At 46.3% G+C, this 17451-nt stretch overlaps 1 protein-coding gene across 5 annotated transcripts in view; it reads left to right on the top strand.

Moving 5' to 3' along the window:
* Positions 1-17451, top strand: part of LOC144128414 (E3 ubiquitin-protein ligase TRIM33-like) — a 178161-nt gene that overhangs the window by 142863 nt on the left and 17847 nt on the right. For all 5 annotated transcript variants that reach the window (XM_077661803.1, XM_077661802.1, XM_077661799.1 and 2 more), the window contains 5 exons: positions 1535-1956; positions 2158-2280; positions 2959-3070; positions 3685-3759; positions 4956-5108. In XM_077661803.1, coding sequence (XP_077517929.1) covers positions 1535-1956; positions 2158-2280; positions 2959-3070; positions 3685-3759; positions 4956-5108 — 885 coding nt within the window. The remainder of the gene's footprint in view (positions 1-1534; positions 1957-2157; positions 2281-2958; positions 3071-3684; positions 3760-4955; positions 5109-17451) is intronic.

Genomic DNA, 17451 nt, shown 5'->3' on the forward strand with positions numbered 1-17451 from the left:
GCTCTGAAAAAGTACTGAGGAACCCTGTCTGACATGCATGCAGAACAGAGTGTGCAGCAGTGCAGCCCTTCAAAAAATTCCCACTTGCAGTTAATAATGAGCCTCCTACTTTGGCTGTCAAAAAAATGAAATGTATCGTTCCTTTGCATAATAAACTCCCCATTCTTTTCGCACATATTCTGCTGCTGGTAGTGAATTCTAGCAGGCTTCATTTTTTTAATGACAAAACAACTACACCATCTGCTGAATATCAGAGTTTAATACCTTACCCCACAAGGCGAACAGCCAATAAGAATGTTTCGTGAGGAGTCCTAGGAAACCGTGCCTGGTCACAAAGGGTTTCTTTCTTTGCTCTGCCGTATTAAGGATTGTAGCGACTTGTTGCGGTTAATTGAGCTTCGCGCTGAATGGTGTGAGCTATGCAAAAGTGAACTCTAGTTATGCTCTCTTTGAACAGCGTTATGGGCCACTACCGGATTTATACATAAAAGTTGTTGACTATGTTCTCGAAAACTGAAATCGTGCTGAAGAGTGAATTTTATTTTATTTATAAGAATGGTAGTGGGTGAAGTATTGATTCTACTGCCTTACGTCCAGTTTTTGCCGCTTCAATTTTTTTCTGAATGACTTACTCTGCGTAATGGACATACCCCCCAAATATTTTTTGGGGGGCGAATGCATTAAGCGAGCAAATACGATATCCGTATCATTGAAAATTTGTATGCATCACCCAAAATGAACAAAATCCATATGCAGAACTCACTGGAAATGCATTCATGCAGGTCTGTTTTCAGCTGAGTGGATTTATTTACAGCTGCTCCATCGCTCACTACTTCCGGTGGGTGCCGCGTGACTGGCGATTGCGGTGTTGGCGATATGTGCGAAGCGCTTAGTTCTCAAAGCTGCAGTCACGGGTCACGTTTTTGTATCAGCCATATTGGCACGGGGTCTATGCGGTACATCGTAAATTCTGCACCTGGTTACAAAGTGCACTCTGGCCAGGGAATTTTTCAGATCCGTATCATCCTGAAATTCCTATCGGCCGTGGTCATACCTTTGAGATACTACTGCAGTGTCTATTTAAATAAAGTGGGCAAAGGGAAGGTGGAGATTGAGGCATTCATGGAATTTTGGTGTTCGAGGGAACCTAAAAGGTATTTTTTATCATAGATTTGTCTGTGTATGTACTCCTATAGCTTATATATTTCATGTGTTTATAAAATCTTGTTAATTGATAGTGCTTGGCCCTGTCTTTCCTTCTCTTTGTTGTCTTTGTAGCTTTTAAACAACATGAATACCTGCCAACTTACCGAGCTGTCCACCTTTCTGCTCTGCAAGGCACCCAGGGGTCCTGCAGAACCTAGTTAGAAAACTGTTGGCTCTGGGACAGCATGTTTAGTGTACTAGGGTTACTGCAACATCACCTAAAGAGTTGCCATTTTGTTGGGCCATTGGTAACAATAAAGAAGTAATAATAAATGAAGTATGGAGTAACAATAAAGAACACTTTGCCTCTTCGCGGTTGTTGCTCCAGGGTGCACAGGGTGGCCAGCCGCAGGCAGACAGCAGCTGCAGCCCTTCCTCCATAGCTGAGCCGGTCTGCAGCAGTTCTTCCCGCACCGCACCTGCAGCGTCCACTACGACCACGGCCAACGCGTCCACGTCGGCATCGGCAGGATCGTCGGGAGCCGTCCAGGACTGCTTCGAGGACCTCTCAACTCTGGAGGAGCTGCTCAAGATCGGTGACAAAAGCTTTGACCTGCCTGCACAGGACGCCTCCTCTTCCTCCTCCTCGACCGTGGTCGGCAACGGCCCCGCCTCTTCAAACAGCTCTTCAGCCGCACCACGGACGGCCTCGCCTGCCTCGCGCACCTCACCTTCGCAGCACAATGGCACTGATGCTGCTGCTGACACTGGTTCGGGACTGAAGATAGTAGAGACGCACAGCCTTCAGAGGTGGGTGATGCACTTTGCGGTCCTCCTTGTGTGCATGCCTGTGTACGAATCTGCACGAATTAAAAGCTCATTGTAAGCACTGAACGTCAGCATGTGCGTACATGCACGTACGTGTGTGCATATGTGAGCAGATTGTTTTATTCCCATGAGTGGAGCCTTTCAAGACATTTTTGGTGCTCGTGTATTCCTTGGCTGGTGCAGCACGGACCCCAATGAGGACTGGTGCTCGGTGTGCCATGATGGCGGTGAGCTGCTCTGCTGTGGCTCCTGCCCCCGTGTCTACCACCTGCAGTGCCATGTGCCCACTTTGGGGGCCACACCCAGGTCAGTGGCAGCCCTCTTCCTCAACACGTGTTTGACATGTGGTTGAAAAACCTTTGCAAACGCTTTCGAGGCGTGTTACAGACCATTTTGTTACTTTTGTTATGGGGCGCTTATTCTTGCTCATCATTTGCATATTTGCATTCAAATAACTTTTTTTTTTTCATGTAAATGATCTCTGTGGTGCTATCAAGAATTCTCCAATTAATATACATTGAAACGAAACACACTCAGCTAATTTGTTTTTTAAATGTGCACATAATTGTGTAAAATGCATCATCACGATGGTTATGAAGTTGTAACTTGGTGATAAGTGAAGGAAGTAGACAGCTGAGGTACCGTGCTATCGCTTGTTTTTTTTTTTTTTTTGAGCAGCACATGATGAAAAAGAAAACAAGAATAAAATTATTTGATATACTTGGTCTGTGTAAATATGTCAAAACATGTGGTGCTGTGCTCACTGCATCTAGAGATATTATTTACAGTGTTCGCTAGCTACAGGCACCCCAAGTTACGATATGAGGAGTGCTTGAATTTTTATGAACAAGGAAATCACTACTTGGCGTAGCATGCTTCAAGTAATGCCATGCACATAATTGTGTACATGTTGCCCAAAAGCCCAAAAGCTGTCAGCGAAGCCCTGTGTTCATTTTGTTTTTTTTGGCCACGTGTTCAATGCAGTGAGGACTGGACGTGCCTTCTCTGCCTTGATATCTTGAAGTGCAACATCCCACGGGAGTCAGCGGGCTCCAAGCGCAAGAGTCCTGTGGGACTCAGTGGGCGGGAGTTGCTAGTAAGTTGCCTTGGGTTGTTCCTTGCCCCCTTTTTATCCTTTGCTTGTCCATTCCTCCATTTCGTGCTTTTTTGGTCCGCTTTTGTTGTCGTTCCTTATTATTACCGAGACAAAACCCAGCATTCACCATAACTTTTTTTTCTTTCTGATTGATGTTAATGTGACCCCAATTTCTCTGCTCCTGTTTCGGCTGAGACAAGCATCCTCCTTTGCCAGTGGTCTGGATTTGGCTGAATGAGACATTGCTACATCAAACACAATATGCATGCTTGCATTTTTGTTTGTAATGATTGCTTAAATTTTTGTTTTATACCTTTTACCAGCCATTGTCGTTATGCCTAGTACCTAAATTATTTGGGGCATTGTTCAGCTCATATAAGTTTTGTCAAACAGCTGTCATTGATGTGTCATGACTGTGGAACGTCTTAAGATGTGAGTTAACTCTAGCCACCCAAGCTGCTGTGTGGACAGCTTTATGTGAAACATACTGAACCTAGTATCACATGGCTGCCGGAATCAACTTAATTTTTATTGTGGACAGGCTTATAACTGGAGTAAAAACTGCGTGGAGTAGTGATGAGTGCAATGCGTTTTCTTGTGTTTTCCCCCCCAAGATATGCGAAAGGATCCTGCTTCACCTGTTCTGCCACGAGCTGAGCGTCCCGTTCCACATTCCTGTCAGCAGGACGGTAAGTGAAGAATCTCGATTATCTTTGTTCTTTCCGATTGCTAGGGTGAGGCTCTTGTTTTGGCCTGCTACTCATATTCAGTGAGAAATGTAGTTTTGTGTCCTGTAGTTTAGTGTTGTAGTGTTATGCTTGTCATTGTTTAGGGTCACTGTTCCGGTTCTGCGTCCTCATGTTGTCAGTCCTTAGGTGTTGGATGTATCCCAGTGCATTGAAGATTTGCTGCCGTTATACCTATTGTATGTATATTTAAGGATAACATAAATCTTCATAATAGGAGACCAGGGTTTCCGCTATTGCTGCCACTTGCTTTAGGGAAAGGGTGAAATACCCAGGCTTTTTTTTTTGTTATTTGCTTCATTTCTTGATCAAGAAACATCTTAGTGGCATTTTTTTTTCCTGTGCTGTAGGGACTGAGAAAAATCTTTATTCGGTGTAATAAAAGAAGGCCAAATTTTCTAATGGTCCTCTAAAATGTGGTTAAAAGGTGGTGCTGTACAATCTCAGTGATATGAACCTCACGGGGTCGCGAAATAAAAAGTTTGTTTCATCCGAAATTTTGTATCATCCATACAAACAAAATTCATATGCAGAAGCATGAAAAATGCATTCACACAAATCTGTTTATGGCTGATGGGACTTATTCACGGTAGAGCGGCCACAGCTCGCTACTTGTGGTGTGTACAGTGTGACTGGCGATCGCGATGCTGGCGATGTGTGGGGCCGCGCACTGCTGCTCGGTGCTCATGATGCATACCGCACAATTAGCGATTGCGACGTCAGCAATGGGCAGGCAGCACTTAGCGCTCGAGGATGCGGTCGCAGCTCGCACATTCGTATCATCTGTGGTGACGTGGCAAAAATTTCAGAACATTCGAAATTCTGCACATTGTGCACAATGCACTTCGTCCAGGGAATTTTACGAATTGGTGTTGTCATGAAATTCGTATCAGCTGTGTTCGTATCACCGAGATTCTACTGTGTAATGACACCATCTTGCAAACTACATGGAGGAGGGTGCTATTCGAAAACATTGTAAATGATTTTATCTCTGGAGTCTCTCCGTTTTTTTTATTTCTGATTTTTCCTGTTGGATTGTACTGGTCTTCGGCTGATTTTGCGTTAATGCACAAGCTGTAAGAGAAAAACTTCCTGCCATCATTGGTTGCTTTGATATGCAGTGTCGGGATCTATTGCAGGTGCCCAACTACTACAAAGTGATTACCAAGCCCATGGATCTGACGACGATAAAGCAGAAACTCTCACCATCGCACTTCAATCACTACGAGGATGTGCCCGAGTTCCTCTCTGATGTCAAGCTCATCTTCAAGAATTGCTACACCTTCAATCATGTGAGTCGTGCTCTGCAACTCTCTCTTTCTTTTTGTGGCATCTGTGCTGCGCTTCATCGTTTCGGTGGTTGGTCTGACCTTTGCTTTGGGTGGGGTCGCAGGGGAGACCTTCTTTTGATGTGTGTGTAAGAGGTGGGATTTTAAGGTTTTGTTCAATTTGCAATGGACGCTTCTCAATTTCAAGGCTCATCCTTTGATGGTGCTGTGGTGGTGCCCCCACACCTTGCCTTGATCAGCAAGGTGTGGGAGGTGTATATAAGCAAGGTGTTTATGAAGTGCCCCTATGTGAGGTGTTAACTCTGCCACCTGTTTGAAATGTACTGGGCATGATATGAAGCTAAAGTTTTTGTCCCACTGTGAGTTACTGTATTTACACAATCATAAGTCGACTCGAATGTAAGTCGACCCCCAAAATTACATTTCCGAAAAATAAAACTTCCGAGGTTGTTTAAGCTTGGCCTTGGAACGCGATAGCATTATCCAGTGGCCGCCATTTATCGCCAGCCGCTATCGACTGCTGCGTGCGGGTGTGCCCGTGGGCACATTCTAAAACAAAAATGTATTAGTCACTGGACTACTCGTCCACACTTGCGCCATCGTCCTCACTAGCGCTGCCGTTGTGATCGCTGCTGTACCACAGCACGTCGTCCTAATGTCGTCGTCCAGCGAAATCCCGCACTTCACAAACAGCCACATCACGACATCACGACATCACGTGGAACAGCTAAAAATTTTCCTCGCTGCAGCTGCCACGCCTGTATCACTGTTGCGAACGTTGAACTTGCGGCCCGGTGCGCAGCTGTTCGTTTCTTCAGCGTAAAAAATGGCAGCCATCTTGAATGTAGCCGCGAACGAGCGCCGGTCGCTTGCCAGACCTGGAGCACAAATGATGACTGACAAAGCACTACATTAAAAACTTGTGAAACACGGCCGGCAGTAGTCAAATGCTTCAGAGCTAAAGAGAAACTACGCGTGAATGGCGTCGGCTCTTCCGTCGGCTACCGACACTCCCCGGCACCACTGCCGTTCCCGAGTGGGGGTGCCGCCTCGATTGGAACAGCGGCCCTTCCATCAACTATCAACGCTCCCTTGAGTGCCGAGCGCTCATTTGAAAGTAAAAAGAAAACTTGTTGGACGCTTGAGCTTCCCTTAGAACGCGATTGCATTATCGGGCCGCCGCCGCTCATCAGCAACCGCAGTCAGCAGCCCCGTGTGGGGTGGCAGTTCGCTGTTTATCGATGGCCACCATAGGCCGCCGCCCGCGTGCGCTGGGAGGGGATGCCAGTTCTGCGCGTTGACATAGCAGCTGCTCAAGGCCAGCACCAAGAGCGATGTGACGGAGCCACGCAGCAAAAATTCAACCACGCTGTAGCACGCCTTATATCTCGCTTGTCTCGCCTTTACTTATAGTGCGATGTTTTCGTTTCGATTGTAAGTCGATCCCCCACTTCAGATTTCAAATTTTAAAAAATAGGTCGACTTACAATCATGCAAATGTGGTAGTTATCGGGTAGGAGTATCTGTAGAAAGTTCAGCACCTACGCTGTATGATGGGTCACAAAATTGAATGTGGTCTTTCAGCCTTTCTTGTATTTGCTGCTGCGAAGTTGTACAGTTGAATCTCGTTATACGAAGTTGAAGGAGCCTGGCGATTACTTTGTTATAGTTGTAGCTTCGTTATAGCCCGTGTTGACCATGAGCTTCCAAGGGGAATCGTCATTCCTTCGTTATATTCATTATTTCATTATAGACCATTTCTTTAGAATGAGGTTTGACTGTATTCAAGTCCTAAGGTGCACTCAATGAAGTGAATGAACAAAAAAAAGAAATTAGAATTTGGGCCTCGGTTTTGACTTTTATGTTTTGACCACCGTGTGGCATGCAGTGAGGAGATGTTCTTGTTGGAACTATCAACTTCATGTTCTAAACCACGGCATTGTTCTCTCAGATGTTGGCCAAAAATACCTGTCAAGCAGATCACTACATTTGGTGAGATGTGATGGAGAAAGTTTGATCACTATTGGAAAACCTAGATTATTTTGTTTGCTTGGGCATTGGCATGGGTTCTTGATTGTTTTAGCATATTGTGGACATCAGGTAGCCGTCTAGTATGCATCCTCATGTGAATGGGCAGAAAATCTCATTTTGTGGACTTAATATTTTGAGTAAGTCAATCCCACTACAAAAAAATGTACGGGGCCCGCAGAAAATTTTGCTGAAGTAAAAACTTTGCTGATGTGAAATCTGACTAGAACATTGACAGCTAGGACTGAAGAGCTCGGAAATTTTAATGTCCAAAAAGCTTTCAGCATCGGTCTTTCGCCATTTCGAAACCAGTGCCTTGGCGCGACTTTTGTGGTACTCCAAAAATCTTGAACAATGGATGTATTTGCATAATAAACAGACCTGCTGCACTGGTTACTAAAATGCTTTTTTTTTCCATACGCTTTATAAAAGCACCTCTTTTTGTCCTGCGGGACTTTGTGCTGAGAGCACGCTACTTCAACGAGGTGTGTTTGTGCTCGTTGCATGCGCATAAAAATTTGATTTGGACACCAAGCACCGAGCGACTCTGAGAAAACAATGCGTAACCTGCAATGGTGTGTTGAACGCCAGCACGCCGGGCGACAGTGGATTGGCTACACGTGGTTTGCCTGGTGCTGCTAGGCTTCACATGCTCCATAAAAAGCCGCAGCGAAAGCTCTATATAGAACTAGCCACCGCTTATCATAAAGGTCTAACATTGTCACCAGTTACCATTGGCACAGTAACCTCACACTGAAATGAACATGCAGTCAATTTTCATGATGCCTTTGTCAGCAAAGTGAGTGAAAAATTGGGCCAGCCGAAAGGCCACCTCGCACAAACAGCTGCAGGTCGCATGCGCAGAGTCCGAGCCATCGGTAAAATTATCTCAGGCTGTCGTACGCTGGATTATATCGCTAAGTTCATGTGCCTGCACATCAGTTTTGATTTCGTTGAGAATGTCAGCGGGAAAACTGAAAGTGTAAAGTGACCTTGGTGGTCGTTTTTGATGAAACCATATGAGGTATTGAACTCTGCAGGTGTATTTGTGTGCACAAGAAAAAATCGGCTCCTAACCGGAAAACTTCACTGAACGGGAACCACGCCCTAAAAATCGCTCATTGTGGAGGAAAATAATTGCATTGCCTTATATGGGTTGCTGACGGGGAATGGGAAATACTTCACTGTGGCAGAAGTTTTGCTGTAGCAGCGTTCATTGTAGTGGGGTGGAACTGTAGTGCTTTGTGCAAAGCAAGGCTTGGATTGATGTGAGGATCACTTGTTTTCTGCTGAAATGCTACCACACTTGAAGCAAACTAACAGACTTTATCCCTTTGCTGAGTGAAGTTGCACCTAAGTGACGTACATTTTCCACTGTTTGTGAGGCAATCTCAGTGCTCACAATCTGTCATCAAGAGGATTTAAAGGGGTACAGAGGACTATTCCATGTAACTCTGGTTCATAATAGAAATTTATTCTGTGGTTCTTTCTGGCTGTGGTGATGTTTGTCCAGCGCAGTAGGTTCATTTGTTGCTGCAAAATTTGGATTTAAAAGTTTTCCTGCCTCTTGATTCAAAACCATTATGCCCAAACCGAAGACTCCGTGATCACCATATGGAAATCAATGGCAGTGCAGCTTAGCCTCAGGGATCTGCACTTGCAAATCTCTCTTGACGTTCCACAGTTTTCTGGCGAGAATGGTCGGTGATGGCAACGCGTGTATTTATTTCTTCGCCTATTTTAGCCTATGAAAGCTGCGTTTTCAGTGCAGGTGTTGTCTTTGTCATTAGAATGCAGTAACCTGTTCATGCTCACCAATTTCAGTTTCTCCTCAGTGGCAACGAGATGCCTCACATATTGACAAAGTATTGTGTTAGCACTGTAAGCAGTGGCTTATAGTCTTGCAAGTAGTACCGTTCAGTGGGCATATTAGGTGGTTTGATACAGTTAAAGAAACTTATGCCAGAGTTGGAGAAGTTTGTACGGATAAGTAATTATTTGTCTTGTCATCAAGTAGTCTGGCTAGCAGTTGCTGCACAAGAACCAAGGATGAGAACAATGCAGGGTAGTTTTTGTTCTGCTTGAGGCCATTCTCATTACTTGAGCACTTTCGCTGATTGTTTGTAGATTGTGTCCCGAGTTTTCCTTCTATCAGGGGATCCAGTGTCTTTTCTGCTATCCGATTCCGAGCTTGTTTTCTGTGCTAAGGTCAGACAGGGGCTGAGAGTTCAGAAGGAGGAAGCTTTCATTTGGGGTTCAGCTGATAATGGAAGTGACAGACACCATGGAACAATGTTTGTTACTTAGCCAGATGCAATGTCAGGTTGCCAAATCTGGCGAACAATCAGTACCTAGCAGAACAGAAGATATGTATTTGTCAGTCGCTGAACTCGGCATATTGCGGTGCGGAAGACATCATAAACAACCTAAAGGTTTTTTAAAGAAACTCAGGCGTAAGATTTGCATTTGCTAAACTGTACTCTCAAACATGTTGCTTTGCTCACCTGCGAGAAAAAAACCCAGCCATATACTCCTTGCAAACAACTTGGACTGTAACACAGTATAAAACTGCTTAACACATGTTAGAGGCTGGATTCTCAGTTGAATATTGGATAGGAAAGAATATTTGTTTGAAGAAAAGTAAATTGGCTCTGACTTTCACATCAGCGCCTAGGCTTTGGCCGCTGTTTTCGACAGTAGGGAAGTTCAGGCCGCGTTCCTTGTCATTGTCGTGTGTTGCACTCTAAACCGAAAGAAACATTTTATTAAGGTGCTGACTGAAGCCAGATTAGTACACATAACAGCATAGTTTAAGAGCAGTCTGATGCCCTGTCACAGTACATCTACATACAACAAATATGACGAGTCATGCAAGATTAGTTACTTTTTGTTTATTAGTATTTTGCCACACATGTTCCTTTTTCTTTCTTTTTCGTTTTGAAAGGAGAGCCAGAGACGAAAATGCCACACTTCTGGTTTTTATATACTATATATCTCGTGGCAAAGGCTTGTGGTGCCAGAAAGGAATGCCATACACATTATTGTTGTTTGGTGACCTCTGGCCATCTCTTCTCACCTGCACCGTCACACAAGAACAACACTTCTTTACATTGCTGGGAGGGGTCCAGTGGGAACGCAAAGTGGGAACAGGGTAGGATCAGTGAGAGGAAAATTGGCTAGAGACTCGCCCTGAAGCACTCTCGTGCCTGCCTTCACTTGGTTAGCTTACAACTGACCCCTGGATGTGGAGCCAACAAACAAAATGTAATGGTGCTCAGCCCTAGATGTGCGTGAAGTTGCTCAGAAGTGTGCAACTTCTGCGGGACCTACAAACACATTACTCTGATTGAGGACTGTGTTTGTATAGTGCATGTCTCCTCCTGTTTCTTTCTTGTTGCTTGTTTTTATTGCCCTGCCCTCTTTGCACGTGCCATAAATGTATAACGCATTTCTTTTGCAACTAACTACTATTTGATTGTACTTCCACTGGGAGGTGCATTCATGCTGTGTAAGCAGGAAAATCTCAATCATTTGGTCCGTTTTCCGGCGCTTACTCAGTAGCTGAGCTGCTACCGGAAGTCATTTTCATTTTGCACAATGTGTGCGCTGCTGTCTGATGCCACACTAACCCCTCTTTTTCCTGATTTATTTTTTCAAGTGAGCATGCATTCCATGGTGTTTTCCTGCTTTGTGGGTGTATTGTTGTGCTGCTTTGCTTTGTCTGCTAAGATGGCTGCTGGTTGTGGTGCAGTACGGGTGCAAGGTTGTGTGCAATACAGCAGAAAACAAAACAATGAAAGAAAGAGAGAGATAGAAAGCTGTGCGTGATAGCACAGGGCAGTTAATGCATAGAGAGACAAGTGACAAGCACTTGTGTATTGTCTGCTCCTTTCACCTTGTGATTGTCTGTTTTGCGCTAATGTCTTTTGCACACCTGTGCCTTAGCAGTAGAGTCGAGTTCTTTTGCGCTTTTTTAATTAGTTGGCTGTGAAACATTTTGTCGTGCTGTATGCTAATTTTCTGCTGTATCACTTCTTTGAGGAAACATTTAAGCGCATAGGCAGCAAAGCTAGTAATTAAGTTTCTCATAAGGTTTAGTATCTAAGTGCTAATTATATTAATCTCGATGTGTGCATTGGGAATTCAGTGCCAGCCTTAAATGAGCAACCCGGGGAAAAAGAAAAAAAAAAACCACTTGCAGTGCTGGTTGTCAAATCATGGAGTCTGCTTCAAATGATATGGCCTTGACCGTGTGGAGTGATGCATCACCAAGCCCTGTATGCTCCATGGAAGACTTTGTTGGTGCACAAAAGTGTCCGGACGAGTGTTCAGTGCACTGCAGTCACCACCTTAGTCCTGCTAGTCCTTTAAAAACACAATTAAAAATTAAGGCCGTCAAAATTGTTGAGATAGTGCACAGTAAATCTGAAAATCCGCCTTTCTTCTCATGTGAGTAGCATTTGAGCCCATAACGGATGACATGAGTAAGAACTTTTCGCCTAGTAATTATTCGCCACTGTTGCTGTACTAATAACAGTGCTGCTTCACTCCACTCAAGGTACATTGCGCACAACCTTGCTTTAGTGGTACAAATGCAATCCTGCCAAGCGAAACACGTGAACATTGCTGTGTGGGATCGTGCTGTTGGCTATGTGAGCTAGCTTTGGTGGTTTTTTAATGCTGCTGTATATCTTCAGTGAACTGCTGACCTTGTCCAGTAAATGTGTGTCACTTTTTAAACATATTTTTGTAATTATTGGCACAGTTTTGTTTCTTTTCATTTTTTTTCTCAGCTTTGTGATGCAAGAACTTTAGGAAACCGTAGTAGTAGCTATCAGACATGCCAGGATATGCTAAACAATATATTTCAGTATTTTAATGCGAGTGTATTTTTCAATTAAAAAGCAATACCATTTGTCGATGTGCGATTCAAGGCTCAGATCATATTGGCATATGAGGCTGACAACAGCATGTTTGCGCACAAACATGCCGAATCAGTTCATGTGCGATAATGGCACCGTGATGACAGTGACTGAGAAGAGTCCGACAGTTTGAGCCTCCTTTCATTAAAGAAAAATTAAAAGCTAGAATTATATATTCTTTGGCTGTTTGTACACTTTATTTTTGAAAGCAAGGAGAGCCTAGGACCTAACTGCTGCATTTGAGGTGAGCATTAATTCTAACCGCACTCCATTTCGTTGTAATTTACCAGGTTAGGTGAGGGGCGGGGTGATAGCAGTCATTGGTCATGTTCTGATGTTTAGTGCTGGTTTCTACTCCACAGTTGCTCACTATAGATCTTGTCATACCACTAGCTAGCTTCTGAATGCAGTTGACTCTGCACAGCTTTTGGTCCCTCAGTGGTTGTACAGTTCAGCTACTTAATTCGTGAGTTGGCTGCCCTGTGTACCTGGGCTATGCTGCGCGCATGGACGACCGTGCACATTGGCGGAGCAGGGGATTTTTTGAAGCCAGAGTTCTTGCTGGATGATAATACTCATGGCAGGCCCACCCTTGACGCATGCCTAGTTTGCACATGAGTGCCAGGTGCTTCTACATGCAAGCACTGCACAGAATCATCACTGCAAAAACACACTGCTCAGGCACCGAGCGAAAAGCCCAGCTTTGCAGGAAAGCCAACTTGAGCATTCAGCAAACCTGCCTACGGGCGGGAATGAGAGCTTTCACGGAAGTGGCAAGGTTTCCCACCCAGCTCTGTTCATGTGTTTCTCAGCATGCTCCTGGGTCTTTTTTATTTTTATGTGGCTTCTTTTTGCCTGTGCGTGTGTCTTTGTGAGAGTAGCAGTGTTGCGAGGCAGGCCTGATGCATGCATATTCACCTGCCCAATATATCTTTTTTTTTGTAGTGTGTTCAAGAGACCTTCTTGTTCCCCTCCTCTTTTTTTTCTCCCCTCTCTCCCAAGGTCAAGTCTGGGGTGAGCGTGCTTCCCTTAAACTCTGGTCTTGAGAGCGGGTGAGGCAGAGGCTGGCTTGCTCCAGTGCCAGTCCCCGGCGCACACTTTCGCGCCACCATTCGTTTTTGGGTTGTGTTTTACACATCTGTACAGGTGCTAGTAAGAACGGAGGCAATAGGGGTAAAAATTTACTCCTGAAAGAGTGGCAGCCAGGGTCTTTACACCCGAATACACCAACGCGTCTCGACTTGATGCTCCAGCTTGACATTTCCTTCACTCCATCGAGTGGAGGAAGCAGTTACACCTCCATTTGGGGGCCGGTTCAGAGTCACGAATGCCCCTTGGCATTCCCTCCAACAAGGAGCTCCTTGAGGAATCTCTCTCGACCGTGTTTTCCTTGAGGAGGTGTGAATGGCATATGGTGACGAGATTAAGGCAAAAGATTGGCCCAAAAATGACATGCCAGTGTCTATTACATGCACATTTTGTCACATCATGCCTTGTGAATAACATTCGCAAGGAACCTCAACAATCGCAGCCTTGTAAGTTACATGTGGTGTGCTATGTGAACAAACGAGCAGTGTAAATTGCCTGGAAACTCATTAATGTCTGGCAATTTTCACTGCCGGTGATGTAATGTTTGTGTAGAGCGGCAGGGATTCTCAATATTTCTAGTTGGGATCTGTCTGAAACTTCTCTCACTCACGATGGCAAGGTGGTGAAAAGTTGTCTGGTTCAACGCAGTGCACTGCAATGCGTGGGCCCAAGAAAACAAATTGCACTCCCCAGAAGTGAACGCCACTTGCAGTTAGAAAGCCAGTTGAGAGCTGCAATTATAAATGTGCTTCAAAAGCCGTGCCCTTCCACCTATTGCTAATATTCCTTTCATGGGACGAGCAAAACGACTTACTTCCTCAGCAATGTTGAGTCGCTTCAGAAGGCATATGTACCCTGACGTGCCGGGCAACCTGTGGATGTGAGCACCACAGATGTTTGCACTGCTCAGCTGTGCCTCCTGAGCCCCTCAGCTTCTGCTATGCAATATTGCAGCGACTAGAAGAGAAAGATGAGGCGCGATAGCCGCACGCCTATGACGACGCTGCTGCTGGTGGACCTGCCTGCTTTTGTGCTCTTGCTTTCACCTGTGCTCACCGCCAGCCTCTGCATGAAGCAGTGACATTTGGTGGAGGTGCTGGGTGACGCATCTCGTGCAGTGCACCCCGCCTCGTAATTCGAGCCCTGTATTAAGTCCTGGCTGTCGGGTGTTCTTGGAGCCCTCGGCAGAAACAGAAATTCATGCTAGCCGACGTCAGCAAGGCCAAGCGCCGGAATTCGGACTCTTGTCCGAGGGATCGAGGACATCTAGGGCTAATGTCACCATGGCGTCCCAGTCGCAACAAACTGACCCCACGATTTGCGCCGAGGATTGTCTGCGTGCCTGTTACCCCAAGATCTGTCACCCCATTCCGTGTCGATGGCCTTGATGATGTTGAAGACTGGGTCCAGCACTATGAAAGGGTGGCCCAACATAATGGGTGGGCACCCGACCGATGTCTGCAGAACCTGTCCTTCTCCTTAGATGCCACAGCGACATACTGGTTCGAGAACCATGAGGCTTTGCTAACATTACGGGAGACATGCAAGAGCGAACCGGTACGCACGTTTGCGAACCAGCACCGGCGACAGTGTGCTGAAGATCTGCTCCACGCTCATATTCAGGGTCCCACCGAGAGCGTCAGAAGTTTCGTCGTCAAAGACGTGCTGCATCTGAGTGCCCACCCTGACCCTCGGGCTACGGAAGAGAAGAAAGTGCGGGCCTTGATGAGGGGTGTCCGGAATGACATCTTTTGAAGCCTCATCTGCAATCCTCCTACCACAGTAGCCGAATTTGTCGCTGAAGCGACAAACATCGAGCACGCATTGGTGACAAGAACCAGTCACTTTCAGCGACTGAGCACACTTCCTGTCATCTCAAGTCTTACTTCGTCTGGCCTGAGCGGTGTTGGCTTCGCTGATGTTCACTAAATAATTCGCAACATCATCCGCAAGGAGCTGAAAAGGCTGTTCTTATCTTCTGAGCAGCCTGCATCTGTCTCCATCGCGATGGCTGTTCGGGACGGACTGGGACACGCGCTGGCGCCAGAAGACTTGCCGATTGTGGCTGCAGCCGACCAACCATCTCTGAGCTACGCCGCCGCTGTCCATCGTCCACCTCCCGTCCATCGCAAGTACCAGAACGCTACCGATTCCGGCCCTCGACACCGCGAGTTCATGCCCCTGTCAGATGACTCACCTGGAACCGCTGTGCTGCAAAAAAACTGACATCTGGAGGACTGCAGACCGAAGGCCGCTGTGTTTTCACTGCAGTGAGCCTGACTACATGTATCGCTACTGTCTGTACTGCGAACTCGGCCTTCGACGTTTCACACGGGCTGATCTGCGCCCTCGCTATGGTGAACAGCCCCGCGAGATACAGGACTATCTTCGGCACTCTCCTTCGCCAATGTCAGCTCCACCTCGCACCTCCCGGTCGCCGCCACCTCGCCGCCCATCACCCCTTTCTCGCGGATCTCGCTATGAGAGTCTTTCGCCACTTCGGGAAAACTAAGTATGGCGACGCATGGAGGTGATTTTGCCAGTGTCGCGCTCAGTAAAGAACGTCCACTTGCGTTGAAATGTCCCAGCTTGACCGATGGCACCCTTGGAAGCGAAAACGGTTTTGTGGCCTCTAGCAGTGTAAACATTTTACTCGATGGTCGCGATGTAACGGCGCTTGTTGACACCAGCGCCGATTACTTGGTCTTCATTGGGAACTTCTCTCAGCGTCTTTGCAATGTTACCACCCCAGTGGTACAGCCCACCAATACGTACCGCAGGAGGTCACCTCGTAAACCATGTTGGCAAGTGCACTGGCCGCGTCGAGATTCACGGTGAGATGTGCCTCGCCACATTCGTGATATTGGAAATTGCTTTAAGGATGTTATCCTTGGCATGGACTTTCCCCGTGAGTGTGGCGCCGTAATAGATGTAGGGAGGAACAGGTTGACCCTCCGCACACGTTCTTCATCGCCAATACCTCCGCGGACCCCCTATGCTGCGATGAAAGTTGATGCCGACCATGTTCACTTGCCGCCGTTGTCCACAGTTTTTCTGCCAGTCCGAGCCAATACAACTGCATGTGGCGAAGGCGTTCTCGAAGGAAGTGTCCAGATGCTACTTGCAGGGCATTGGTCTAGTGCGAGGGATCGCCAATGTTCAATGTGTGTGTGTGCCAACATTTTCGTGACCATGTCATTCCCTCATAAGTGCACCGACGTCCGCAGGAACTTCATCACGCTGCTAAAGAGCAAGCTCGTGATTAACTAAGATGCGCTGTACTACTCTGTACGTGGTAGACTGTAAAATGTTGTTCAGGTTTTCAGTGACAACTTTAACTACGCCCGTGCCTTAGATGTGTAGTGTGATGAGCAGCTACAGCATTGGAGATAGCAAATGACAGTAATTATTCCTCCCTGGCATCAGCAGCCAAGGACAATTTGAGGCTAGGCACGGGCGTTTTCGTGTAATGATAAATTGCAAGAAATTCCGGGCCAACCAGACTGAGGCCCTCTCGGTCGACACTCCAACATATAGTTTTCTGTGCCCACATTGTATGCGGGTTCATGAAAAGCTTTGTCTTAGTGTGGAACGAGGTTGACACAGCGAGTGAATGATGCAATGTCCACCATGTTTGCTGGCAAACTGGCTGTTGGGCAGCACTCAAGGTAGCATTGGTGCGGCCTTGCCTCTTCTGAGGAAATCCTTTAGTTTTTCTCTCGCTCTAGCAGGGACTCAAGTCAAGGTTGGTTTCTGAAACGCAAAACAGGCCTAAAGGAACGCTTTGGGTAGAAGTTTTGAGTCGAGGTGCGTGTATGAATTCGGCATTTAGACATCTGTGTGGGTGCTGGAAAGAACGGCGGCCATTTGTGCAAAAACTTGCTCCACAAGAAATGGCAGCCAGGGTCTCTGGACGCAGCATATGCAGTTAAGTGCAGACTGAGTATCTGCTGATTCTCCATTTTGCTGCCGTCTATTTCAATGCGCCGAAAAAGTGGCACAGAAGTCTTGTGTGCGACTTCTTAAATTGAGCTTGGTGCGGCGGGATCGGATCACTGATGCTCTGCACTTAATGATAATGCGCTTCAACTGTGGCCACTGTTTCTGATACAAATCTTCACAGCGTGGTGTTACGTTTGAGCTCAGTCTACTTCCTGTCTATCGATGTAGCTTTTCTAAGTTACTAGGGCTGTGTGAATATCTGAAAATACCGGTACAACACAGGCACAAATGAGGCACACGTCATTCGGCTGTCAAGTGTAGTGGTGCGTGTTTGGCATTTATGTCTCCTCTTTTGGTGTTTTGTA

Source organism: Amblyomma americanum, chromosome 4 (assembly GCF_052857255.1).
Source record: "Amblyomma americanum isolate KBUSLIRL-KWMA chromosome 4, ASM5285725v1, whole genome shotgun sequence".
Lineage (NCBI taxonomy): Eukaryota > Metazoa > Arthropoda > Arachnida > Ixodida > Ixodidae > Amblyomma > Amblyomma americanum.